This window comes from Prionailurus viverrinus, chromosome C2 (assembly GCF_022837055.1).
Source record: "Prionailurus viverrinus isolate Anna chromosome C2, UM_Priviv_1.0, whole genome shotgun sequence".
NCBI classification, from domain to species: domain Eukaryota; kingdom Metazoa; phylum Chordata; class Mammalia; order Carnivora; family Felidae; genus Prionailurus; species Prionailurus viverrinus.
This window is the reverse complement of record NC_062569.1, coordinates 4904011-4930059: the sequence shown is the minus strand read 5'-3', so window position 1 is coordinate 4930059 and position 26049 is coordinate 4904011. Positions and strand designations below refer to the sequence as shown.

The 26049-nt window shown below is 51.0% G+C and overlaps 1 protein-coding gene across 3 annotated transcripts in view; it reads left to right on the top strand.

Annotated features, from left to right (window-relative positions):
- The window catches only part of DCLK3 (doublecortin like kinase 3), a 31682-nt gene extending 18526 nt beyond the window's left edge, over positions 1–13156 (top strand). The window contains exons 2-5 of one of the 3 annotated variants that reach the window (XR_007155433.1): positions 1381–1513; positions 4804–4971; positions 7378–9932; positions 13144–13156. Coding sequence is in view for 2 of the 3 variants with exons in the window: in XM_047873914.1 (XP_047729870.1) it covers positions 1381–1513; positions 4804–4971; positions 7378–7571 (495 nt within the window). In the remaining variant the exon portion in view is untranslated. Of the gene's footprint in view, positions 1–1380; positions 1514–4803; positions 4972–7377; positions 10529–13143 lie in introns of those variants that run through there. The other 2 variants (XM_047873914.1, XM_047873915.1) reach the window with 2 other exon arrangements.
- Positions 13157–26049: the final 12893 nt, after the last annotated feature.

Below are 26049 nucleotides of genomic sequence, written 5' to 3'. Positions count from 1 at the left end.
CACGATGTCTGTACCTTTATCCGGTCTTGCGGGGTGGTCCAAACACCTGCTATGCTCACCTCTTGAGATTCACTTCTTCTAGGTGAAGCCCCGCCTCTTCCTAACACATCATCTAGCACGCATATGACCTTGAGGGTGAAGGAGGACAGGACTCATTGACCTGGCGGTGGGAATGGGTTTACCAGCCATCAGAAAGCCAGTCACCAGGATTTGTTTGAAAGAGGGAGACTCAGGCGGGATCCCCTTTGACGAGGACAGAGGAGGGCAGCGGTTCTCCGCACTCATTTCAAAGTGGTGAGGGTGGCCGTCTTTTCTGTGTTCTCAAAATGCCTGATTCTGCCCTTCTCTAAAACCCGATGGAAATGGGGTCTCAAGGAAGAATCAGAGCTGACTTCTTTTGCCTTCGGGAAAAACGTTAACAGAGCCCAGTGTATCGGTTCACATATGTAGGAATAAATCACAGTTCAGTAGCATTAATTCTGCATTACGTGCAGACAAGGACAACCACCTCGTCCTGATTTGCCCGAGGCTGTCCCAGTTTTAACATCCTGGGAACCCTTTAGCCCCCGGCAGCTTGGGACCGTTGGTTACTCTAGATGAGAACTTTGCAAGGTAGATTATGGACACTGAATGGAACTCCTGACATAAGCCTTCTTGCTGGAAACGATCACCACCCCCCCTTCTTTTTAAACAAATGAGAAAACAGAGGCTTCGAGTAGTAAAGAAATCAGTCCACGACCATCCAGCGGCAAGTCTGGGATTCGGAATTGAAGACTCCGGGTCTGTTTGGTCCTTAACGCCTCCCGCTGCCCCCAAATTAGGGCCTGTACTTAGCCTGTTCCACTGCTTGTCTACTTCTCTCCTTCCAATTCTTCTTCCCCTTTCTTTTTTTCTTCTGCCCAGACTCTGCATTACCCGCCAGGAATTCTCTAGTCCTCCCTAAAGCTAGTCGGTGCTCAAAAAATCATTGATCCTTGTGCTAACTCAGTGGTGCCCAGTGGAAGTGTCTGTGATGATGGACACGTTCGCTCTGTATTTGCACCGTTCAGTATGGTAGCCATTAACCATCCGTGGCTCTTGAGCACTTGAAAGGTGGCCAGTGCATCTGAGACGCTGTATTTTCAGTTTGATTTGATTTTAATAGCCATCGGTGGCAATATGGTGCTACCGTGCTGGACAGCACGGGGAGTCTAACTCCTTCGTTTCTTGGTTGAAAAGGTGAGCGAGCACCTGTCCCTGCAGTCAGGTTGGGCTTATCGACGACGAGCTCCTCTAGGTTTATTGTTTGCTTCTCCTGACCTTGCACGCTTGTTGTCTCATTCACTTTCCTTCTTCGCTCTCATCACGGTTTTGGTGACTTGGGGTTTTGTGTTCTGACAGGTTCAGCGAAATGAGGACAAATCTACCACCTTGAAACTGGCTGATTTTGGCCTTGCAAAGCATGTAGTGAGACCTATATTCACCGTGTGTGGGACTCCGACGTATGTAGCTCCTGAAATTCTCTCCGAGAAAGGTAGGTGTTATACATTGCCCCGTGGGACGCTAGCTCCCTTACCAACAGATGTTTTATGTTTAATATTTCATATTTTCCACTTTTCAATACGGAGCAGTTGAAAATCTCAGCGTGTTGGCACCCAGCTGGCACTTGGATTTTAACGGGAATATTTGAAGCTGATCTTGACCAAAGCACGTGGACTTTTTCCTCACCGGGGCAGCCCTCATAGAGGAGGGATTCGTGTGTGTGTGTGTGTGTGTGTGTGTATGTGTGTGTATGTGTACGTTGGCAAGATCGTGAGATGATGGAAAATTGGCTGGGGAACTCAAGCGAGCAAGGCCATTTAGGCCACTGGCCCCAGGATACCTCTAATGGGAGAAAATTGAAGTGGTTCTTATGGTAAGCAGCTTACAAATTTCTCCACCAACCTTGCATTTTAAGGAACAAGGTGTCCCATTTCAAACCCCGTGAGTAATATTTATTACTGGTTTGTATATACAGTATGAAGATCCAGTGAACGGTTTTTAGTGACACATTCTGTAAAGTGTATAAAAGGAGACTGTTATTATTATTATATGGCTCCAAATACGTGAATGACCATTTAGCCCCCATGGCACTTTGAGAGAGATCCATTTAGGCCCCGTGTGTAAGATGGGAAAGCTCGGGATGGGTTGTGGGGTCAGTGGGGAAGATGGGGAGACTCTGGACGTGTTGTGGGGCCGGTGGGGAAGATGGGGAGACTCTTGACGGGTTGTGGGGCCGGTGAGGAAGATGGGGCAACTCTGGATGGGTTGTGGGGCTAGTGGGGAAGACGGGGAAACTTTGGATGGGTTGTGGGGTCAGTGGAGAAGATGGAGAGACTCTGGACGGGTTGTGGGGCCGGTGGAGAAGATGGGGAGACTCTGGACGGGCTGTGGGTCTGGTGGGGAAGATGGGGAAACTCTGGATGGGTTGTGGGGCCGGTGGGGAAGATGGGGAGACTCTGGACGGGTTGTGGGGCCGGTGGGGAAGATGGGGAGACTCTGGACGGGTTGTGGGGCTGGTGGGGAGAGGGGAGAGAGTTTCCCAGCAGCAGCATGGGGAAAAGGTAAGACAAGGAGATGGGAATGTGCGTGGGGATTGGGTGGTAGAGACATTAAGAAGACTGGTCTTCTCGGGGCGCCTGGGTGGCGCAGTCGGTTGAGCGTCCGACTTCAGCCAGGTCACGATCTCGCGGTCCGTGAGTTCGAGCCCCGCGTCGGGCTCTGGGCTGATGGCTCAGAGCCTGGAGCCTGTTTCCGATTCTGTGTCTCCCTCTCTCTCTGCTCCTCCCCCGTTCATGCTCTGTCTCTCTCTGTCCCAAAAATAAATAAACGTTGAAAAAAAGAAGACTGGTCTTCTCGGTGTTGCAGAGGGAAGTTCAGTTGGCTTAATGGGGTCGAGCCTGGGGTCTCCCCAAGTGGGGAGGCTGAGGAGAGGAATTTGGACTCAGCGTGGCCAGGCAGAGTAGCCATGGCGGTGTGGAGACAGACAGGAGAATGCTGAGCAGAAGAGACGATGTTAGTGGAGGTGTCGATGAGCTGGGTAAGAGAAGAAGGGAAGCGGACAGTCTACCTGGACGCTTAGGGAAACCTAGGCATTGGTGCTGGTTCCAGCTAAGATCGGGTGTTAGAAAGAAAGCTGCCTGGGGAGATGGGGGTGGATAGGTTAAAATTTTAAATGCGCCGACTTGGTAGCGATGTGAGAATGGACACTTGGGGTTGTCCACTTGGCGGGGAGGTCAAGCCCTGGGCTGACCGTGCCTTTTTGAGACTCCTCGACTCAGGAATGGCAGCCCAAGCGGGCGAGGTAGCGAGCCCCGCATGGTACCAGCAAGGGCATCTGGGGGAAGAGTCTGGAGGGAGGCCAGGAGTTGGGGGATGAGCGAGAGAAGGATGGGTTAGCGGGGGACAAGGCAGTGGAGGCAGGAAGAGGAAGAGGAAAGTACTACGTCATGGAGGCCGGCGGGGGCGGGGGGCGGGGGGCAGATTTCAAGATGGGAGGCTGAGCCGAACCAGACCCTCCTGAGCAGGAATTCTAGAACAGAACTGAGAAAAGACCAGTGAAGCGGGCCAGAAAGAGGTCAGGAATGATTTGTTTCTCTAATAATTTTCTGCTGATTTGTCTTGACAACATTGCTCTGGGGCTTAATAATGAATTCATAAGAATTATTAATTTGGAATAACTTCCAACCTACAGCTGCAGACAGTTTTCCTTTTCCAAAGGTAAAAAGTTGTAAAGTGTTTGCAGATGTATATACTGCTGTTTACAGAGTGTTGTGACGACGATTGGGCAGTTCTAGCAAAAACCGTTATTGTTTATTTCTTTGCGCATTTAGTTTCCAGAAAGTTATTTCAAGCATATACTAAGAGAGGTGCATAAATATTTAATAGGTAAGGATGTTCGCCACAGAATTACTTACAGTGTAAAAAAATTAGGGAACACGTACATTACATCAGAGGATTTATTATATCAAGGGAATACTAACAGCTCTTAGAAATCATATTCCTTAAAGATTTTTAAATGTTCTTTATGGAAAATTCCTATATAGGAAATGCTGTGATATATTAAGTGTGTGAAATAAGGTATAAGATATGGACAATTTGATTTTAATTTTATTACAGAAAATACAAGTGTGAAACGTGTGTTCATAGGAGATACAGGTAGTAATGTCAGTCTTTTTATAATCATAGAAGAGAGTCAGTAAAAAAATTTATATTAATACATACTAAATTTTTTCCTAATGTTTATTTATTTTTAAGAGAGAGAGAGAGAGAGAGAGAGAGAGAGAGAGAGAGAGAGACAGTGTGAGTTGGGGAGGAGCAGAGAGAGGGAGACCCAGAATCCGAAGCATGCTGCAGGCTCCGAGCTGTCAGCACAGAGCCCGACACGGGGCTCGAACTCACGAACCGTGAGATCCTGACCTGTGCCAAGTTGGATGCTTAACTGACTGAGCCACCCAGGCACCCCAGTAAAAATACTTTTTAACTGTGAGGAGACGATGAATGCCTAGGACGTAGAGGCTGCTGGTGCAGACCAAGGCTTCTCGAAACATCTCTGGTGAAGGTTTTAACTTTTCTAATACAGTGGGGACCCTGCTACAGGGTGACTAGATCACCGCTCGTGCCACATGCGAGTTACCACGTGTGTTCGACAACCCCCGAACTCTGATGTCTATACTCTCTTCATGGAGATGTGTCCTCGATCATGCGGTCGGATGTCACAGTCGTGCCAAATTGCTCTGACCCAGCCTGGCCTCCGTTTTGCTTGTGTCTCTGCCTGTCGCACAGGTTACGGGCTGGAAGTGGACATGTGGGCCGCGGGCGTGATCCTCTACATCCTCCTGTGTGGCTTCCCCCCCTTCCGCAGCCCGGAGCGGGACCAGGACGAACTCTTCAACATCATCCAGCTGGGCCGCTTCGAGTTCCTGGCCCCTTACTGGGACAATATTTCTGACGGTGAGATTGGGGCTTCCCCGAGCAGGAGGGGAGGGGACGTGGGAGCTGGAGCCTGTCCTGGGTTCCGACCGCAAAGCAGGTTTTAGGTGTGGAATGAGACGTGCAGAGGGCCCACCACAGAACTGGGCACAGACGCGGGCCCTTGACAGGTGCCTCCTCCTTTGTCTCCTGGAAGCTTCCCGAAGATTTCTTTGTGTGGCACTCTGAGAACATGACTTGCTTTAGGTTCAGTGAAAAAGTCTGACCGCTGGTTGCAGTCACTAGATAACTTTTTCTTAAGGCAACGGGGGACCCTTAGAACGGAAGAACGTTGACAACGCAGATCCCTCATTTGGAAAGATCCAAGTCCTCTCGTATATAGACGTGCTGTGAATTGAACAGACTAGGAGTGCGTATCTCGCTCGTGAACAGCCAGGGGTCCTGGAGGGGTATACGTGGGACACAGGGGCTCTGGCAGGTAGGGCGTGAAGGCCTCAGCTACTTTCAGTGAAGCAGAAGCACGTGGGGTCTTTTTGGCCCTTTCAAATGCAGCTTTCCCCCTTTTTGCTACTGATTGGTTGGTATCGCCCAGCGCCCTTGTAGAATTGGGAACGAGACATTCAGGGAGTTTGCGTCTTTGAGTCTTTAGCTTAAAACGTAGCAGTGATAGGGGCGCCTGGGTGGCGCCGTCGGTTAAGCGTCCGACTTCAGCCAGGTCACGATCTCGAGGCCCGTGAGTTCGAGCCCCGTGTCAGGCTCTGGGCTGACGGCTCGGAGCCTGGAGCCTGCTTCCGATTCTGTGTCTCCCTCTCTCTCTGCCCCTCCCCCGTTCATGCTCTGTCTCTCTCTGTCCCAAAAATAAATAAACGTTGAAAAAAAAATTTTTTTTTAATAAAAAAAAAAAAAAAACGTAGCAGTGATAACTTTAGTTTGCCTCGATTTTCCTCCGACCACGTCATCTAAGATTAGTTATCAAACGGCCCTCACCCCCAGCCTCAGTCTCCTTACTTGGGGTTGGGAGATGAGGGAAGGGAAAGCTTCATTTTTTTCCTGAAAAAATGGTGGAGTGAGGGTTTTGAGCTGATCAAGCCAACGGCGACTTGGGAACTGAAGAGCTGAAAATCATTTTAGAAAGTTCTGTGCAGCAGTGTCCTTGGATTTGGGTATGGTGGCCCCTGCCCTGAGCCCCATACCTTAGAGGGCCCTGCTCTGGTTACACCTGCCCCACAGAGTGAGGAGACTCTGGAGCCAAGGACATGTGTCTCCCCAGAGCCCAGATTCCCCCCGCTTATAGATCCCTTAATCAGGACCCCAGAATCCCCTGGCCAAATGGCTCAGGCCCACTCCCAAGACTGGGGAGACCTCTTTTCCCAGCCACTCCCCACAGTGAGCCAAGGGGCGCCCGTTCAGAGGGGTAGAGAGACCTTGGACATGTGGCCAGGTATCCAGTTGTCCACACCTGTCCATGTGAGTCCGAGAATTTCCAGTTTAAACCTGACCTGCTCACCGCTGAGTCCTTTGAGGACCTTGACGGAGTGATGCTGGCCGGATGGGTACCGGGGCACTTTGTGGGCGGAGCTTGAAGTGGGTGGGGCAGGAGAAATCTTGCGGCCTCCATGCCCAAGAGGTGGTTGGACAGGGGTGTGGAGGCGGGGCTGATTGGTGGCTGAGCAGCTGATCCAGAGCCAAGGGTCATCCCCCCAAGAAAGGTTCTCACGTGTTTGAAAAGGAGGCTCAGGGAGCTGGCCAGGGAGAGCCAGCAAGTCCCAGGAGGAGAAATCTTTTCTCCGCCTCGCCTGCCCCCTGGCCCACCAGTTGCCACCACATCTCTCTAGAAGCAGTCATGGTCTTGGGCAGAAAACGAAGTTCATTTTGACTTTGTGCTCTTTTTTACTCCGGTTTCTTTCACACGTTTCTCAGTTTTGTCAATGTGAAGGCATATTTACCAACCTAGGAGATTGAACGTATTTTACTTAACAGCCCGACGATCGATTTCACAACTTAAGATCCATGGACATATGGTAGGTGGCCCCCGTTTGTTCCCTTGCACTGGGCGCCGTGGCTATCACGGGTGGGGCCTGGCCTGTGACTCTAGAAATGAACAGTCGTCCGCTAGAGCTGTGCTGTCCCAACATGGTAGCCCGTAGCTGCACGTGGCTACGGAACTTTATGTGTAGAGTAGCTGAAAGTAAACAGAAGAAACGTTCGGTTCCCCGGTCTCGCTAGCCGGATTTCGGACGCCCAGTGGTGGGCAGTGCAGACCTGGAAGGTTCCCAACATCACGGAGAGTTCTGCGGGACAGCGCGGCTGCAGCGTAGCTCGGGTGGTGCTGACACGGATGATTGTGCTCTTATCTCCTGCGTGGGGAGAACCATTTCGGAGGCACCCGCATTCACTTCTTTCCCCTTCTTTCTCTCACCTCAACAGCTGCCAAAGATCTGGTGAGCCGGTTGCTGGTGGTGGACCCCAAAAAGCGCTACACCGCCCACCAGGTCCTTCAGCACCCCTGGATTGAAACGGCGGGAAAGACTAGCTCGGCGAACCTACCAAAGGAGGTGCCCCCCAGCAGTGAGGGGCACGTCCGGAGCCAGCACAGGCGGTCTGCGGAGAAAGCCTTATAGCCCCCGCCTCGGGTACCGGTCAGCCCCCTTCTCCCCCAAGGGCAGAGAAGGAGCTAGAAGTCCAGGAGACACACAGAATCAGGAGAGGGGGAGAAATGCTTCGTACGTTTTAAAGCGTATTTTACAAAAAAAACTTGAGTCTTAATGTTACATGTTGTACCGTATTTTTAGATTTGTATATTTGGAGACTTTAATACATTTTGGGGGCGGGGGGCGGGGAGGCTGTCGGTGAGGACTTTTTGGTAATAATGCTGTGTTTTGCCTCCTCCTCGTAACCCAGTCCATGGTATACTACCTGAGTGGTGCTTGCCAGGATCTGAACTCCCCCTGCGAGGTTAACAAGGCAAATCGTGCTCTTTCTCTGTTAATAAAACGTGCTCTGACTGACGGAAGTGGGTTGTATTCTGCTTGCTTCTTAATGCTGGAGATGGGAGCCTGGGAATTCTAGTTTAGACATGCTTCCTAAAACTGATATGACTACATATAAATGTCGTGATGGACACTTGACTAACTGGCAGGACACGTTTATTTGGGATGTGCTCGTCTCGCTGTCCAGCGTGTCCTGAAAATCCATTCTGGTGCTGTCGGAGAAATGGAAAAAAAAGAAATCGTTGATTTATTCTTGCCCCTTCAGTACCCCTTTATTCTGTTTTTCAGCCGAGCGTACCTGAGCCTGAGTCATTTCCACATGAAGTTAGGCACCCAGGCTGTGACTGTGGTAACATTTTCAGATCACCCGGGAGCCATTTAGTGCATTAATATGTCAGCGACGCAGTCAATGGATGACACTCAGGCTCGAAGTTGCTCAGAGAGTTCAGGCACGTTCCTGCCTGCAGGGCAGACACACGGAGGGCACGGGATGCGTGTTCTCTGATTATTTCAGTCCAGGTTTCTGGGTGGAAACGCTGGGCTTTTCAGATGACTCGGGGGCGGGATATGCATGAGCTGAAAGCAAAACGTAACTCTCGCGTTTCCCGAATGGACCTTTCTGGGTTATATGTAACTCGGCCAGTGGGACACAGAACCAGCCCCCAAGTGTGGGTTTCTCCCCCTGCCCCCTCCTTCCCTAATGATGCTGGAGTCATCTGGTGGAGGATGCACATCGGGAAAACGGGAGGAGCCAGAGAGAGCGTTTAGTGCAAGGAATCGCTTAACCGGGTATTGAAACCTACAAAAACACCCTGGAGACTCTGAAGTAATTTGGCAACGGTAACGGCAGGAAGCGGCTTCCGATCCTGGGTGGGGAACCGAAGGAAGAGCCTGGGCCATGAGAACCTGGCAGCTTGGAGGAGAATCGCCTTGCGGATGCTGAGTAGGCCGCCCCGAACCCCCTTGAAGACCGAAGGGAACAAACAGGTTGTGGGGCTGGCAGCCCTCAGCCGTCACACCTCCCTCCCGGGGCAGGCTGTGTCCAATGACTGGTCCACGCAGGGGACGAAGGCTCAGCCCCCGCACCCCTGTGGGGACAACGCCGAAGGGCCATCCCAGCCTCAGGGCTCCTCGTGGGCATCGGCTGAACCCTTCGGTGACACTGCTTCCCAGCCCAGCATCCGCCTGGCCCAGGCTTGCTTCTTTCTGTCCTCGGAGGTGACAGGGGAGACCACGCCCTCATACAACGTCTGTCCATCTCCATCCCACGGTTGGCTTCCCAGGAGACGGGGCTCCGAAGGGCGAGCTGGGACCCACACACCTGAGGAGGGGATGCTGCTCGGTACATGGACTCTTGTTCTGCAAACATCGAAAGAGGCTGGAAGCTGGAGCCCAGCTGCTCCTGGAAGGTCACCAGAGGCGCTAAGTCCAAGTGAGAAGGTTCAGTTCGCGTTAGCATCGGTTGATATCAGGTGGTTCTCCTGACCACTGTCTCTGAGCCATTTCTCCTGTTGACTTCTGTGATGCCACGTTTCTCTGATCTTCTTACCTGCTTCTCTGTCTTCTCCTTTGGGCCTCCTGTACCAGGTTCAGCCTCCTTCCAGTTGCCAAAAGCTGTTTCATCATACGTCACTAGGGAAATGCAAATTAAGACCACAATGACATAATACTGTGTACCTATGAGAATGGCTAGAAGTTAATGGCCACAGAGAAAACACTGACCATACCAAGCGTTGGTGAGGATTTGAAGCAACCAGAACTCTCTCTCTCTCTTTTTAATATGCACTTATTTTGAGAGAGAGCGCATGTGGGGGAGGAGCAGAGAGAGAGAGGGAGACAGAGAATCTGAAGCAGGCTCCGAGCCGTCAGCACACAGCCCAATGCGGGGCTTGAACTCACGAACTGGGAGGTCACCGTGGCCTGAGCCGAAGTCGGGCGCTTAACCCTGAGCCTCCCAGGCACAACCAGAACTATCGTAAGGGGCAGGGGAGCGTTTTCAGTGGTCCTCCCCCTCTGGAGAGCAACTTGGCAGTTCCTTTAATCGTATGCCGACTGTGTGATGCAGCCATTCCCCCTCTGGGTATTTTTGAGAGAAATTACAGTGTGTGTCCGCACAAAGGCTTATGCACAAATAGTCATAGGTGCTATGTTTGTAGTAGCTCAAACGTAGAAACAGCCTGAATGTCCATAAATTGGTGACGTATAAATTATGTTGCATCCATGCGGTGCATACAGTTCAGCAATAACAAGGCATGAACTCTCGAGACGAGCCACAACACGGACAAAAAGAAAAACGTGAAAAGTGATTAGACTGAACAAAAGAGGCCAGACCAAAACAGCTTATGTTCTCTGTGATCCCTTTGCCTACAGTTCTAGAAGCTGAAAACTAAGCCACAGAGCAGATAGGGGTTGCCCGGGGACAGGAGGGAGGAGGGGTCCCCAAGGAACAACACCAGGTAACTTTGGGGGTGAGGGATATGCTTGTTGTCTCGAATGTAATGATGGGTCTGTGGGTGCATACACGTCGAAACTTAACAAATTGTGCACTTTCACTTTGTGCTGTATATTGTGTGTCACTTACACCTCAATAAAGCTGTTAAAAAAATATAGTTGCCGTTGCTTCAAGACCAGTCCTAGACCCTCTTCCTTGCCCCCGTACTCTCTCTTGGCACTGGCTGTAGATTTGCAGGTCATCGTCTGCCTGCCTCCCCCAGGATGTCTCCAGCCCAGGCTTCTCGGCTCAGACCGTCTGTCCTACCGGCCCTGTGACACATCCAGGTGTAGGTTCAAGTTCCCCCAGGCCAGAATGTGTGATCATCACCCCACCCACACCTGGCCCTTCTCCGTTGCTCCCTGTCGCACAGAACGGGTCTGCTGGGCACGTTCGAAACGCCGGCATCATCCTCCATCCCTCCATCTGCCACCTCGAATCCAGCCCATCCCCATTGAATTTACTTCCTCAGTGTTTCTTGAATCTAGCCACTTAACCTCCCTGGTTGCCCTCCTGATGGGCCCTAAGGTTGTTTCTTGTTCGTTGTTTATTGTTACAAACACACTGCCTTCACCATTGTGTATACATGTCCTTGTGCCCAGAGACACGGGAGAGATTCTCTTCTTACACACAGAGGATACTTACACTCCTTACATGTCGAGGATATGGCCACGTTGATTTTGAATTACTTTACCTTCTCACAGAGATCCATGAAAGTTTCCTCTTTTCCCTTAGGGATTCCCACATGACTTTTGTTTTTTAATGCTAGAATGTTACTCTCTGGCCATACCCGAAAAGCTGGAACACAGAAGCTGCTTTCTATTCCGGCATTTGTGTAGCACTTCATGGCTTCTGAATTAAGCATTTTTTTTTAAATGTTTATTCATTTTTGAGAGAGAGCACGCATGTGCACGAGCAGGGGTGGGGGACAGAGAGAGAGGAGAGAGAATCCCGAGTAACCTCCATGCTCAGCATGGAGCCCGATACGGGGCTTGATCCCACGACCCCGAGATCACGACCTGAGCCAAAATCAAGAGTTGATGCTCAACTGACTGAGCCACCCAGATGCCCCAGCACTTTATAGCTTTTGGCGTGAATGCCTATTAAGTATCTCATTCTAACCTTAAACCAATAGCACGGGGAGGTATAGTTATCAGCCCCACTTAATCATCTGGGAGACAGTGGCTCAGAGAAGTGACCTCCCTTCCTCAATGTCACTCGCCAGCTGCCAGGTATGGACCCCAGGGCCATCGCTTTAGTTCCCAGCCTCCGCTCTGCTCTGATCCTGCAAGGCTGGGTCCTCAGTGCCTGCGGATGAGCGATTCCGGGCAGATTCCTTTCCGCAACAGAGGTACTCATCCAGAGGCTACACGAACCCCTCCCACTCCTGCTTCGTGAGAGCAGAAAGGCCGCGTTTGAAACCAGTCCCCGTGTCGCCGGACCTGGGGCATCTCACGAGACCCACCCCAGCAGCAGGTTCGTTGAGAGCTGATGGTGGGTCTGAAGGTGGCTTAGCAGTCGTGGTTGGTCCTCCCAGGGAGGTGCCTCTGGTGCAGAAGCCCCCGGGGCGGGGGGGCTCTCAAGTGGCTTGTGCCCTCTCCTTAGGGCTTATCGTGAGGCAGTAGCTTTGTGGCCCTCATCTGCTCCGGGTGGCAGAGCAGTCTCTGAACGTGCCGCCCCCCGAATATTCTAACATCGGTGTGATGGATGCGGTGTGGCGTTATGGGCCCTGCTCCTGGACTCTAGCCCTTGCTTTTCTAGACTTGCCCTCGGCTGAACTAAATCTCCTCACTTACACTCATGTGAGCCCTGGGGCTGCTCGTATCCACAGTGTAGCGGCCACTGTGGGCGACCTCTGGGTCGCTGACAGGATGCTGTGGGGGTGCCGCCACACACAGGAACCTGAGAGGCGGGACCTCCAGGATTTGGGGAAGGCGCTCGTGGTGTCGGCGTGGGGCTGGGGGATGCGGAAGCTGGTCCACTGGCAAACGTTGGCGGGTGCTGACGTTTCCCTTTGTGGGGGGTGGGGCGGGGCATGGTAAGGGTGACAAAGATGACCAAAAAAACTGGATCAAAGTAACTCTGGAGAGGCTTCATGGCTCTTGTGAGTCCACAGCGCCTCACAGTGGAACTGGTTTGTGGCCTTTGGGGCTTGCTGTTGGTCGCCGTTCAGTTATCCCCCGGGACTATTGCTTACTGGGGTTCCCGTCTATTTCCACCGACGTGTGGAGTCAGAGCAAGTGCGATCCCCAGAGGGGAGCCCATTTGGTGGCAGCTTTCACGTGGCCCAGAGAGACTGAGTCCCGAGGCTTCTGCCTGCATGGTTTTTGGAGACTGATTTGGGGAACTTGGAAAATGATGGCTTCTATCTCTTCCCGTCCAGCGAGGCAGGGGAATTCTGGTCATTGTGATGGGGAATAGGGGCAGGTGCCACCATGGACATCTTAGGATTGATGAAGCTCAGGCGTTTATAGACCAGTAGGGAGGTAGGAGGGGCCTGGCAGGGCACTCTGCTCTAGAGGGACAGGTTCTTGGACGACTGGACCAGTCACGGGCACTGGTGGAGGGGATTCGGCCATCTCAGCGAGGCAGGGGGCTATGAGGACTTTCTCCATTCTAAAATGGTTTAGGGTGGTGTGCCATTTGCCTTTAGGAGTCAAAGAGGCATCGTGCTCTTTTTTTTTTTTTTAATGTTTATTTGTTTATCTTGAGAGAGAGAGAGAGAGAGAGCACACGAGTGGGAGAGGAGCAGAGAGAGATGGGGGGAGAGGGAGAATCCTAAGAGGGCTCCATGCTCCGTGCAGAGCCCGACACGAGGCTCGATCTCACAACTGTGAGGTCATGACCTGAGCGGAAATCAAGAGTCGGACTCTTTTTTTTAAAATTTTTTTTTAAATGTTTATTTATTTTTGAGACAGAGAGAGACAGAGCATGAACAGGGGAGGGACAGAGAGAGGGAGACCCAGAATCCGAAACAGGCTCCAGGCTCCGAGCTGTCAGCACAGAGCCCGAAGCGGGGCTCGAACTCCCGGACCGCGAGATCGTGACCTGAGCCGAAGCCGGCCGCTCAATTGACTGAGCCACCCAGGTGCCCCAAGAGGAGTCTGGCATTTAATTCATGCTTTGGAGTTCACTGCCTTTTGTATTTTCTCCTGCTTTTAACTGGCCTTTCTTCCCCTGCTGACTCACCCTGGATTTCTACCCCAGGTCTGCTATATTAGTTAACACTTGCTGCAAAACAACCAAACTCAATGGCTTTGGGCTGGGATCGTGGGCTGGGCTGGGCTGGGTGGCCCTGACCTAGGCAGTGCTTTGTTGTTCTTGGTTAGAGTAGGTGACATGGCTGGGTCCTCCTCAGTCCGTGTGGCTGCTCCGCCTCCCGCAGGCCCGCCTGGGCCTGGTAACATGGCAGCGGAAGGGTCCCCAGCACGAGGTTGGTAGCTCTCCGTTCTCTTCAGGTTCAGCTTTGGAGCTCCGTGCGATCGCTTACACTACATTTCTGGCTGATGCGATTCACACAGCCAGCTCGGATTTAAGGGGCCAGGAGACAGTCTTGACCTCTCAATGGTGGGAGCTTCCTGGGAGGGTAGAATCTATGGCCACTATGGCATTCTACCACATCTCCCGTGCCCAGCATGGAGGACCAACTGTCCTCACGGACCCGCTCACCTCTGCGAAGCTGAATTCCCACCTCTTAACACTCACGGTGGAAGGTCAGGAACTATGTGGGCTCCTTCCTCAGTCATCAGGAAAAAATCATGTGTGCATTCAGGTCTTCGCTCAGCTTGTCGTGATAAGGGTGCTTGTCCTGAGTCCTGCCCTGTGCCAGGCCCCGGGGATACAATGGCGTCTTGTGCAATATGGCATCGTATCGGCTGTCAAGAAGCTCCATCTTGTGGGGGAGACAGGCCCCAAGGCTGATCATTTCATGCAGCGTGTTAAGTGGAATGAAGGAGATATTCGCAGAGTTCCATGTGTGTAATGAGTAACGGTGGGCATTGAGGAGCACGGACACAGAGCCAGGATCTGTGACAGGCCCTTGATGTCTTCTCAGCGAATCCCAGACAATCACAGGATAGAGGCTTTATTATCTCACCCTGCATCCCTGGCCAGAGCGAATTTTTGAAGCAGGGATTTAATCATGTCACCGCCATTTAAAAATGGCTTCCTGCTATGTTTTGAACCGAGCTCCTCACTGTGGCCTATGGAAGCGGAAGGAAACTAACCTCCCGATTCCCTGCCACCCCTCTCCCAGGGGCTAGCGCGGCTGTCCTTGCACAGACGTTGTCGTGCCTTCTCAAGCACAGTCAGCGCCTTCTGGGCCTTCGCACTGGTTCTTCGCTTTCTCTGGAATGATCTTCCTCCAGCCCTTGAGGGTTCAGCTCAAATGCTCTCTCCTTGAGAAGCTGCCTCCCCGAGACGCCGTCCCATCCGCCTGTTTCGCTAAAGTTCACTAAAGGAGCTTCTCAGTGTCTGCAGCACTTAGTTTGTCTACTCGTCTGCGCCTCCCCGTCCTTCGCACCGCTAGCATATACCCTTCAGGAGGGCGGGACCTTCTCTCTTTTGTTCCCGAAGGTATCATCCACGTCTAGACCAGGGCCTGGACAATTTGAAGCTCATAATAAATACTTGTTGCATGAACGAAGAAACCCCTGATTTACCGATGAGGACCCTGAGGACCCCCGTCACACGGTTGTAAGCGGCGGAGCTGGGATCTGAACCCATAATTGTGGAAGCCATCCATGGCCGTTCCCGCCATGCCATCTTGCTTAGAGAACCTGGGAACGCAGACCTCTCCCCTTTTCTGTATTTTGATCCTACGTTTTACGACCTTGCCTTTGGTGTCAGGGTGGGATCACCGTGGCCGTCCCTCTAATGGCAAATACCAAGAGCTGAGTCGCTGTGAGATGGAATCTCCATGGCTGTTCTCTTTCATTCTAAAAGGGATACTTTTCCATATGGTGACATTTCTTTAATTGGAGTGCATTCTACGCTTGATGAGCACTTAATATAGGCTCCTTTGCCCCTTGAAAGCTCTTATTAAACCTAGGGTATACCCCACAGTGATGGTGTCCTAGAATCTGGAAACCAATTGCAGTGAAAACTCTAATTGTTTTCAAGAAAGCAGCGGTACTGGAATAAATAGCGGAGATTTCTCTCTTTCCTGTGGGTTATCTTCTTTCTCTTGTATGCAGATAGCATACAGAGCAGCCTCAGATATTTCTTTTGTTGTTAACGGTATATTTTTTCCTCCTTGTCTATCTGCCTGATAGAATCTGGGAATTGAATAATACGAGAACATAAAGATATATCTAGATTTGTTCTGACAAGTTTCATATCACCGAATATACTTGGAAAAGAATATTTGACCTTAAGAAAAATTACATTGAGAAACCCAGCTGCTGTTATAAAAACCGTGCAGCACAGAGGAAAATGATGCTCTGTCTGTTGTGGTATCCGTGTAATTTATGTCAACAGAAAGCCAATAGCTTCATCAAGATCTGAAAATAGATTTCACTTGAGAGATCTTGGGCCCTCCCTTGATCTGATAAGAAGGAAGCATGTGTATACATTCTCTGCTCCAACTCCCCAGAAGAACTTTGGTGGGAGGAAGGTGGGGGTGGGGGAAGACGGACGGTTCTTAGATTGTTCTCGTTTCATGCCAGCCCTCACCAGGGCTCCCTGGCCTTTGACAGAGAGATTTATACAGGAGCATCATGGAGGTAACTCTGGAAACAGGAAATACTTTAATAAGCATTCTTGCTAAAACTAAAGAAGCCATTTTATTTTTTTTTAACGTTTATTTTTGAGACAGAGAGAGACAGAGCATAAACACGGGAGGGGCAGAGAGAGAGGAAGACACAGAATCTGAAACAGGCTCCAGGCTCTGAGCTGTCAGCACAGAGCCCGACACGGGGCTCGAACTCACGGACCGCGAGATCATGACCTGAGCCGGAGTCAGCCGCTTAACCGACTGAGCCACCCAGGTGCCCCAGGAAGTCATTTTAAATTGATATGTTGAAATCGATATGTTTCTCCATCAAATGTAGTTTCACACAATCTTTTTTTTTTTTAATCTGCGCGTAATGCAGGTTGCTTCATTAACCTTTTGACCTCAGTTTCCCTATCTGGAGGCAGCTGGTATGAATATTAGTCTGAAACAAGGGATGCGCATCATTTTATTTTCTGTCAGTTGAATGATGTTTCGACTGTGTCCTCCCAGTCTGCTGGCTGAGGGTGCGGTGGGCAGTGACCTCAGCCATTCATTCCGCATTTGATCACAGCCCTGGGGGCTTGCGAAATGCCACGTCAAGGGCGGCAGGCTTCAATGATCAGTCCCATGGGTTACTGCTGACACACCTCCGTCCCAGCCCACCTGTCTGCTGCTCCCTTGCCACCCTAGGGCTTGGGAATCCTTTGTTCAACAGTCCATAATCTTCTTTGGAGTCTTGACCCGCCAGTGGCCCTCCACTTGGATCCCTGGGGCTTCTGGAGCCTATAGGATTCTATTTCCTCAAGCCAGGAAGGACCACTTGGAATGGTTGGGGAGGGGGATTCTCCTTTTCTCTCTGTAAGCTCCTTTCTCCTTCCTTACACCCTCCATAGACCTTCCAAATTCTCCCCTGGGCAGGGCTGGGATTAAGGCGAAGTGAATGGGGATCCATCTCAGCTGCTAAATTTAAGGGTGCACCTTAAAAATTGCAGATTTTTTAGGGTATTAATTTCGATTTTTTAAACGATTGCATTAAAATATTAATTTTCCTGATTTCCAAGTTTTTTGGTTTTTTGTTTTTGTTTTTGTTTTTGTTTTGGTGACTCCTTAAATTTTGCAGCCTCACCTGCCTCGCCCTACAGCTGACCATGGCTTTTGCAAACAAAACCAGAAGATCGTACGGTTTACTTGCCTTTTCTGTCTTGCCATGTACCTTGAGAACCAGCTTGAATTGAAGGAAAGAGGGAGGGCAACTCAGGGAGGACAAACCATCAATTAATATGCCAACGCACATGCAGGGGCACCTGGGTGGCTCAGTCGGGTTAAGCATCCAGCTCTTGGTTTCGGCTCGGGTCATGATCTCATGGTTCATGAGTTCAAGCACCACTTTGGGCTCTGCGCTCTGCGTGGACAGCATGGAGTCTGCTTGGGTTTCTCTTTCTCCCTCTCTCTGCCCCTTCCCCGCTTGCGTGCTCTCTCTCTCTCAAAAGAAATTATAAATAAATATTAAAAAAAAAAAGGCACATCTAGTCACACAGAGGCAGAGGGTGGGGTTCTATCGCAAAAACGTTCCAGCTTTCCCGTCTGTGCTTCCAGACACACGGAGAAGCTGGTGGGCAGGTGTGCACAAGGAAGATGCTTGATCCTCACCCACCTCCGCCCAAATTGTTTTCAGCTCAGATTCTTGGCTGCGGAGATGCGGCCACTTGACAAAGCATCCCTGGCTAGAAACATCACAGCGGGATGGAGCGTGGACCCTTCCCTGCTGGAAGGTTCTTACTTCTGTCTTCCTCATTTCTTTGAGGTTCACCTGCTTGCTTTCTGGCTGTGGCTGCGCTGCCCCTTTGCCCTCATTAAAAAACAAAAACGCAAGCCCTTTTTCCAGAAGCGTCTCCATTCTCCAAAATGTGATCGCAGGAGTTTGATTCTGTTTTTATAAAAGGCCTGCCTTTGGCCCAAAGGCACCAGCATCTTCAGACCGGAGGGTGATCCCTTTGATGGTGCTTCTTTCTTTAAACTTGCCCTCGGGGGTGGAAGCCAGTCCCAGGGAAAGCGGGGAAGGTTGTGAGAAGTCAGCAGGGCTGTTCCCCAGCCAGGAATCAGAGGGCCCAGCCTTTGTAACCGCGAGGCAGCCGCTTTCAAACTGCCCTGCGCGGCTTTTCAGCCCTCCTAAGAATCATTCGAGGGCTGAACATTGCTGTTTTTTCTCTGCTTTGCCTATTCCCTTGAAAATAGCAGAAGCACCGTGGGACGTTTTGTCCTACATTTGTGGCTTCTGAGTATTTTCCGTGGCCAGGCTGTGGGACTCGGGCCACCTTCTGCGGGCTCTGAGTGACTGCGCGTGGGTCTGGTCTTCTCAGGCTCTGCCTCCATTGTTCAGTCTGATCACCCTCAACGGAATGGAGCTGGCCGTGACCTCTCCTTCCCCCGCTTCCTTTAGCTCTGACTTGTTCCTTCCTTCCTTCAAGGCAGCGGGTAGCATGCACATCCATGTGAGGTTCATCCCCAGCAGGAATCGTGATGTCGCAAGGGCACCGCGCAGCCCAAGCGACTCAGGGAGAGGGGGCGCTTACCGCAAGGTCATGGGGGCCCCGCCGAAAAGGTCTTATGGGAACCAGAGGTCCCCTGCGCAGACTCTCCAGCCTCTCCCCGCGGACCAGGGGCTTTCAGCTAAGCCTTGGCTGGGTGTCCTCTCCACCCCTGCGTACCAGCCCGCTTCACCCCGGCTTCTGGGGCTTGCTGGCTCATGGTGGTGCGTGTGCTGCGTCAGCTCTGGCTCCGGACTCTCCGTGACCTTATAGCGTGTCCCATCAGAACTGGCTGGCTCAGCCACAGGGATCTGTCTCCAAATTCCTGGGAAAGGAATTCTGGTAGCCTGCTTAGGTCAGGTGTCTGCCCCTAACCCCATCAGCTGTGTGTGATGCTGGGGCAGGCACATGGCACCTTCCGGAGGAGGAATTGAGGGTAGTTTTTCCAAGAGGACAGTGTGGGCTGGGCAGGAGAGAACTGGCACTTCCAGGGCCATCGCTGAGTGTCATCTCCTGCTTGCTGTCCGGTGCTCGGGGGCACACCCGTGGTGAGCCTCCCTTTCAAAGAAACCTGATGGTATTCCAGTGCTCTGACTCCCCGATCTTGTGATCTTGTCTGTTTTGGGTTCTGATGTTGACACATTGCCTAGAGGCACCCCCACCCCAAACGCCAGGATTAAATATTAAAACTATTTCCTATGTATATCTTTATTCAACACTTAAACTATAAATATTTCATCCGTCCAGAATTTGTTTTGGCACAAGGAGTTAGGTAGGGAATTCAATTCTATTCCCCCCCCCACCCCCGGTGGCTAGCCAGCTGCCCTGACATAATTTTTCGACTTACCCCATGCAATTACTTTTTTTATTTTTTGTGTTTTTTTTTATTTTTTTTAATATGAAATCTATTGTCAAATTGGTTTCCACACGACACCCAGTGCTCATCCCAACAGGTGCCCTCTTCCATGCCCATCACCCACCCTCCCCTCCCTCCCACTCGCCATCAATCCTCAGTTTGTTCTCAGTTTTTAAGTGCCCCATTCGATTAAAGAAATTTGTTTTTCTGATGCATGAAATCAATCAGCATATAAATCAATGTATGTCGACTATATTGAGTTTCGTTCACCTGTTAGCCCATGTACCCTATTTTAATTACCCCAGGCCACTGCTTCTAAACTGCGGAGTCACTTTGTAGATCCAGTGAGGTTTTTTTTGATTGAAGCGCAGTTGACCCAATGTTACGTTAGCTTCAGGTGTACAATGTAACGCGTGGATAAGACTATACATCATGTTGGGGTCACCACTGGCGTAGCTCCCATCTGCCACCCTGAAGCGGGGCTACAGTACCACCGACTATATTCCCTATTTTGCACCCTTCGGCCCGGGACTTACTCTCTCCACAACTGGAAGCCTGCACCTCCCCCTCCCCTTCACGCTTTGTTGCCCCTCCCCCGCCCTCTCCCCCGCCCTCTCCACTTCTGCTCATTTTTCCCCTTGCTTATCTGCACAGCTCAGACCGGTCTCTCTTGTACTGGACACTGGCTGAGAGTCTTTCTGTCCATAGAGGGAGCCGTCTCGCCATGGGAGTGCCTCCTTTTTGTTGGGCATTTCCCCATCACGTCCCCTGGAGCGGACCAAAGCTGCCAAGGTCAAGTTCCCCTCCCCAGCCTGCAGGGTGCGTGGCGGGAGCCATTGGCAGCGGGAGCCGAGTACCGGTGCAGCTCTCCGCCCACGCCCGTCGTGCACGGAGGGGTGAGGGGTAGAAATGAGAAGAGCAGCTAGAAGGAGTCAGAAGGAAATCATTTTATTTAATTTAATAAGTATTTCAGACAACGCTGGATATCCATTTCTTAAGCTTATAATCCATACTCAACCATAAAAGCAAAACAAAATTGCAAATTAACTTCAAATAAAGCCACGGCATAATGCATGGCAACCTGTCGGCGTGGGTGATGTTTTGCTTCCCCTAAATTGCCTTCACTGCAGCTACGGTCCTTACTGTTCTGTCCACACTCTTCGGAGTTAGGTGTACTTACCGCCGTGAACCCTGTGATGCCTCTGTTTTTACCCCATTTTTCTGCCATCACTATGGAGCTCGAAGCTGAGCCCTTGGGCCCTTAGTATAAACACTCCCTTGAGCACTTAGCCCACCATTGTTCTGTTCCATGAACATGGAGCACCGGGCACAAACTTCCCAGCACTATCTTCACAAATGCCAAACAAAGGCGTCTGTTTCGATGATTTTATCAGTCCCGTGATCCGGCATGAGTTTGCAGGAAGTTTTTAGGCCATCATGAAAACATACAAACAGCTCACGGATCTGGGAGAGAGCCTTCGGATCCTGAGCATCCCATCCAGTTTGAGATGAAAGCAACTTTCGGTTTGACGTTGCTGGACAGACCATGGACAGACAGGCAGAGACAGACAAACCAGACCTTTCCCAGTCTTGGGCAGCAGGTGGCGCTCTTGACATTTGGAATCTGCAGCGCAGGGTCAGCTTTGGATAGAATTTGCCAGTGTTGCATTGCAGTAGGTTTGTTGTCTTTTTATCTTTAAAAACACTCTCCCTGGGATAACCTTATCTGGGCCAAGTTTAGCCTCATGCAGCACAGGCTGGTGACGGGGCTGGGGTTTGGTCGTTAGGTTGCATTCAATTTTTTTCTAGCCTATGAAAGCAGTCCTGGCCCTTCCCTCGCCGCTGATGGTTTTGCTAGGAGATTTTTGGACCCTCTTAAGCACAGGCAGCCAGCTACTTGGCCCTGGTCTACTCCAGAACCCCACACCTGTAGGTTGGCGGGTTAGTTCTAGTGCTAAGGAAAAGGCACGGGTCTGCTCTGGCCCCCGACCAGTCTAAGGAGTCCGTGAAAATGCAGGGGTGGTGATTCCCCCTTAGCAACATGGAAATCCAGCACGTGCGTTTTTCTTCACGGGGGTGGCGGTCATCAGGCACTTCATTTTCAAGTTGCTACGTGGCCTTGAGTTTCCATTCAGAAACTTGGGATAGCAGCATCTGCTTAGGGACGGTCGCTTACAGGATGCCTCACTTATATGATTTTTAATGCAAGCCACGTGAGCGCTTCAAGACAGATAAAATGCAGACTCGATCATAAAATTTAAGATGCAGAGATCACCTTCTGCGTCTTAACTCTTTTACATTTGAACATCTGATGCCCAGGGAGGGGAAATAAACTTGCTCAAGGGGGCACGGTGAGCGGGTAATGAGCTTAGCTCTTTCCCGTCCCCATCAAGTTCTTAAAAACAAAAAAAATTAAAACGTAATGAATGTTTTCCTCCACAATAGCCCCAACTGTATGCCCGCTACCACCCCAGCCCTGTGTTCTGGGCTGCTCATCTGCTCTCTCCTACCCAGGTAATTCCTAGTGCTGAGAATGAGGGAGCCCACACCAAGAACGAGAATATTATATAGATTCGGTGTTACTTAACCCAATCCAACTTTCTAGTGTCCTAAAGTGTGGCAGTCGCATTTTTATAGACTGAAGGTATCTTTGATGACATATACATTTGTCCGTTTCCAGATTTTAGAGATACCCATAGCAAGTTTGTGTGTGTGTGTGTGTGTGTGTGTGTGTGTGTGTGTTTTAAGTCGAGGGCTATTTAATATACAATAAAATGCACCAGTCTTAAGTATTCAGCTTGATGAGTTTTGACAACCATGTAATTGCTTTTGGAGGACAAACCTGACTATAGATCTAAGTCTTAAGGAGGATGGAGTAATACAATTTGTATCCGAGGGAAAGAAAATCACCGTCTCAAGGCTTGTCTGGAAAGGGACAAAGACTTACATGAGAGACCCTGTCAGTTCTCCTGGATCTCTTAAGAGGGGCAGCCCTTGGCTGTGCGGCCCCAGGAATTCACTGTCCTTCCTACAGCTTGTAGGAGACGATGCTCTGGCCAGCGTCGCTGAGATCTCAGGAGACAAGGGGGCCACACCAAGCACCTGTTGCTGCAAACCGCAGGTCTGATTTATGCCTCCAGGAGGCCCTCCTTAACAGCCTCACCCGCGTGCTCCACACCAGGCCCGTCTAGGTCCTCCGCGGGCACTGCGCGTGGCCCTGGGCTTTCAACGCTTGGATTTTAATCCCATACTTATGAGGCTTTGCCTCCAGTCCCCATTTTCAATTTCCTCCTGGGTCTCTGTAATGCTGGTGGTAGGTTCCTGCAAAGCTGCTTCCTGTCAGTATGTTTGGAGTGGTTGAATCTGAGTTTTTAACTAGGGTGTGTGGGGAGGATCGCCTTTCTTCTTTTCTTTTCTTTTTTAAAAAATGTTTTAAAGTCTTGACTTATGATTTTTGAGAGACAGAGTACGAGCGGGGGAGGAACAGAGAGGGAGACACAGAATCTGAAGCAGGCTCCAATCTCTGAGCTGTCAGCACAGAGCCCGATACGGGGCTCGAACCCACGAACCGTGAGATCATGACTTGAGCTGAAGTTGGATACTTAACTGACTGAGCCACCCAGGCGCCCCACCTTTCTTGTTTTCTAATGCTGAACTCCATTCTGCTGGGGTGACTGGAAGTTTCACCCAAGTGTTACCGTGGGCATCTCTCTATCCTGGAGTTGTGTCAGGGTCCTGGGGTCATTCCCAAGGGTAAAGCGAAGGGGGGCCTCTCCCATCATGGGTCATGGGTCCACACTGGTTGATGCTGAGACATGCACTGTCCCAGCCCACTGGGCCTGTTCAGGTTCAGCCTGGAACACCAGAACCTTTGGTGAGGGCTTTGAGCTTTGGGTCTTTGGGTCTAGCTTCCCCTGTCCTAGTATCCCCTTGAGGTCTTATGACCTACCCCCCACCCCCCTCACCCCCCCTCCCTGCTCACCTGCCTCAGAGTGCTGTCCCCATGACTCAGGCATTCCCAACATCATAGGTGTGGGACTCCTAGATATTCCACCCTTGTCCTGCACTCTCTCCTCGCTTCTCTCTGTCCACTCCACGTCTGGGACACCTCGTATTTCTTTCTCAGGGGTCCATTATAGAGCACTGGAGGAGGACAAGCTTCTAACCTCAAGATCCATCTGTATCCTGTTCTGTAAAAAATCCCCCAAGAGAAGAACTACAAAGGCTACTTGCATGAAATCCAAGGAGATAAAAACAGCTCTAGGAAAACATAGGCTAATATCTCCAAAAAAAAGTATCCTGCAATTGTTTACAGTACGCTGATGGCCTGTTTTGCTTATGGTGCTCTAGAATTTTCTCTTGTGCTCCCTCTGCAGAATGTTCCAAACCCCCCATGGTCTGCTGTGATTTCTCCGGCACGATCAGGAGTCTCATGGCAGGGGCATAGGGAATATTTTTGCCTGGAAATAGTCACTTCCCGAACCCAGTTGAGCTGAAAGAACACGCCCTCCCAGCACCATAATCCTCTCTGGGGCCTCTGTCTTCAGCCACATTACTGTTCAGTTACCACCACCCCCCCATCTCCTCGTGTTCGCAGTAAGAGTTTTGAGGAGAGCTGGGTCTTGTCTCCTTGTGGCGTTTTAACCCACGATGCGCATGAGTTGTAAGGAGAGGTTTGCTCTCACGTATTTGAAAGAAGCCTGGAAAAGGTAAAAAGAGAACTCCAAGCTGTGCCACTGGCCAGGGAATGATTTGGCAGCCGTAGATTTTCATTCTGGGTTGAGGATGGCCCTTGGAGATCACATTCGAAGGGTAAAAGGACCCTGCATTCCCCGGGGGGCAGCCAGGTAAGGCTCTCCCTGTTGACATCTCCAGCCTCTGCAAAGAGGGGGAGGACCGGTAGGAAAGCCTCACACAGCGCAGCGTCCACGTGGGCGGGCACCTTGCAGGGTTGGTCTGGCTGATGGGGTGTCTAAGGCACCCCGGCAAAGAAAATGGGTAAATGGCTTTATTTCAAACGGAACCGAGGTTTGGCGGCGTTTTTTTCTCACCACGCCCATCACCAGAACCAGGAAAATCCGGACAACTAAACAGGAGTGAGCAGGTGGGAGACATAACTAAAGACAGAGCGAAGTTCTGAGTCCTCCTTGAGGTTTTGCTGGTATGTTTAGGCTCTGCAGGCTGGCCCATCGTCAAGGAGCCACCAGGTGGCGTTGTGAGCAGCGTCGCTGTGGGCCACTCCGCGGGGAGGCCCCGGATGGGCCCGTGTCCCCAGGGCACCGCGTGTTGGGCCTGGGGAGCCAGCTTGGCTCTGATGCTCTGATCAGGGAATGACCTCCGTTGTACAAAGCGCAGTCCGGCTGCTGCGTCCTGACCCTGTACCTGAGGGATCCGTGTTGTATCGGCTTCTGATAAACGTTTTCCCTGACAATCTGGGTTTGGTATCTTTCTCATTTTCCGCCCTGCTAGGTTTAGTCTCTCAAAATGGGATGTTTCTGTCAGGCGAGATAAGGACGGTGTCACTGTAACAAGATGTTCTTGCTCCTGGCAGTGGAAAGCTTCGTGGATAAGCTCCAAAGTGTGCACGTAGCTCTGCCCTGATCCTTACCTAGACTCCCCGACTTAGCTCACCCTGCCCCCCGAGGTCGGGGTGGTAGGGAGTGTGGATAGACAGACCAGGCATGGGCTGGAGCTTGGACAAGGGACCAGGGGAGGGATGAGCTGAGGCCGTTGGGGGGTCAGAGGAAGGGTCTGTTAATGGGGAAAGGTTCAGATTCCAGGACACCGAAGGCTGGGGTGCAACTGTGGGAGGGGCTCGTGCACATCCTCTGTAAACATGCAAAAGGGAACACTTTTATACTTTCATAAAGTCCATGTTTCTATATATGCCTTAAAAGACCAAAGAAAATCATCCTAAAGGTTCGAAGAGCCCTTCGGATCGCTGCCTTGAAATGTCCTGATTCATCACATGGGAGACTCGGGGGACCGTCTCTTCCTGGGTTACCTGAGACACACGCCGGTGGGCTGGGGGCAGGAGTCAGGGCTGTGGCCACACTTGGAGGTGCAAAGCAGTCTGGGTTCGTGTCCGCCTAACTCTCCATCCGTGAGAAAGAAACAGGTGGTCAGGGTTTGAATGTCAGTTCTGGGAACAACCATGTCTCTCTTTCAATAGGTAACCGTGCTGATTCCTGGCTTTGGGAAGCAATAAATGTTTATGGCTACTTTGCCCAAGCCTGCCTGGAACCAGCTGTCACGAAAAGGAGATAAGATCTTGGGCTGAAATGTTTGAATTGTACCATTGTTTTCCCCCTAATAACAGAGTTGCTAACAGTTGTGAGGCTTATACCGTTTTAACCTTCTGAAAGAGTTCAGGGTCAGCCAACATTTTCAAATCGGAGTTAAATTGTGTTAAATGTACTCACAACACACTTTTGGTTATGGGTCCAGAAACCTGAGTTTTCATATGTTGAAGAAGACAGATTTGTTATAAAAGAATTCTCTTTCTATGGTGAGAATGTGTT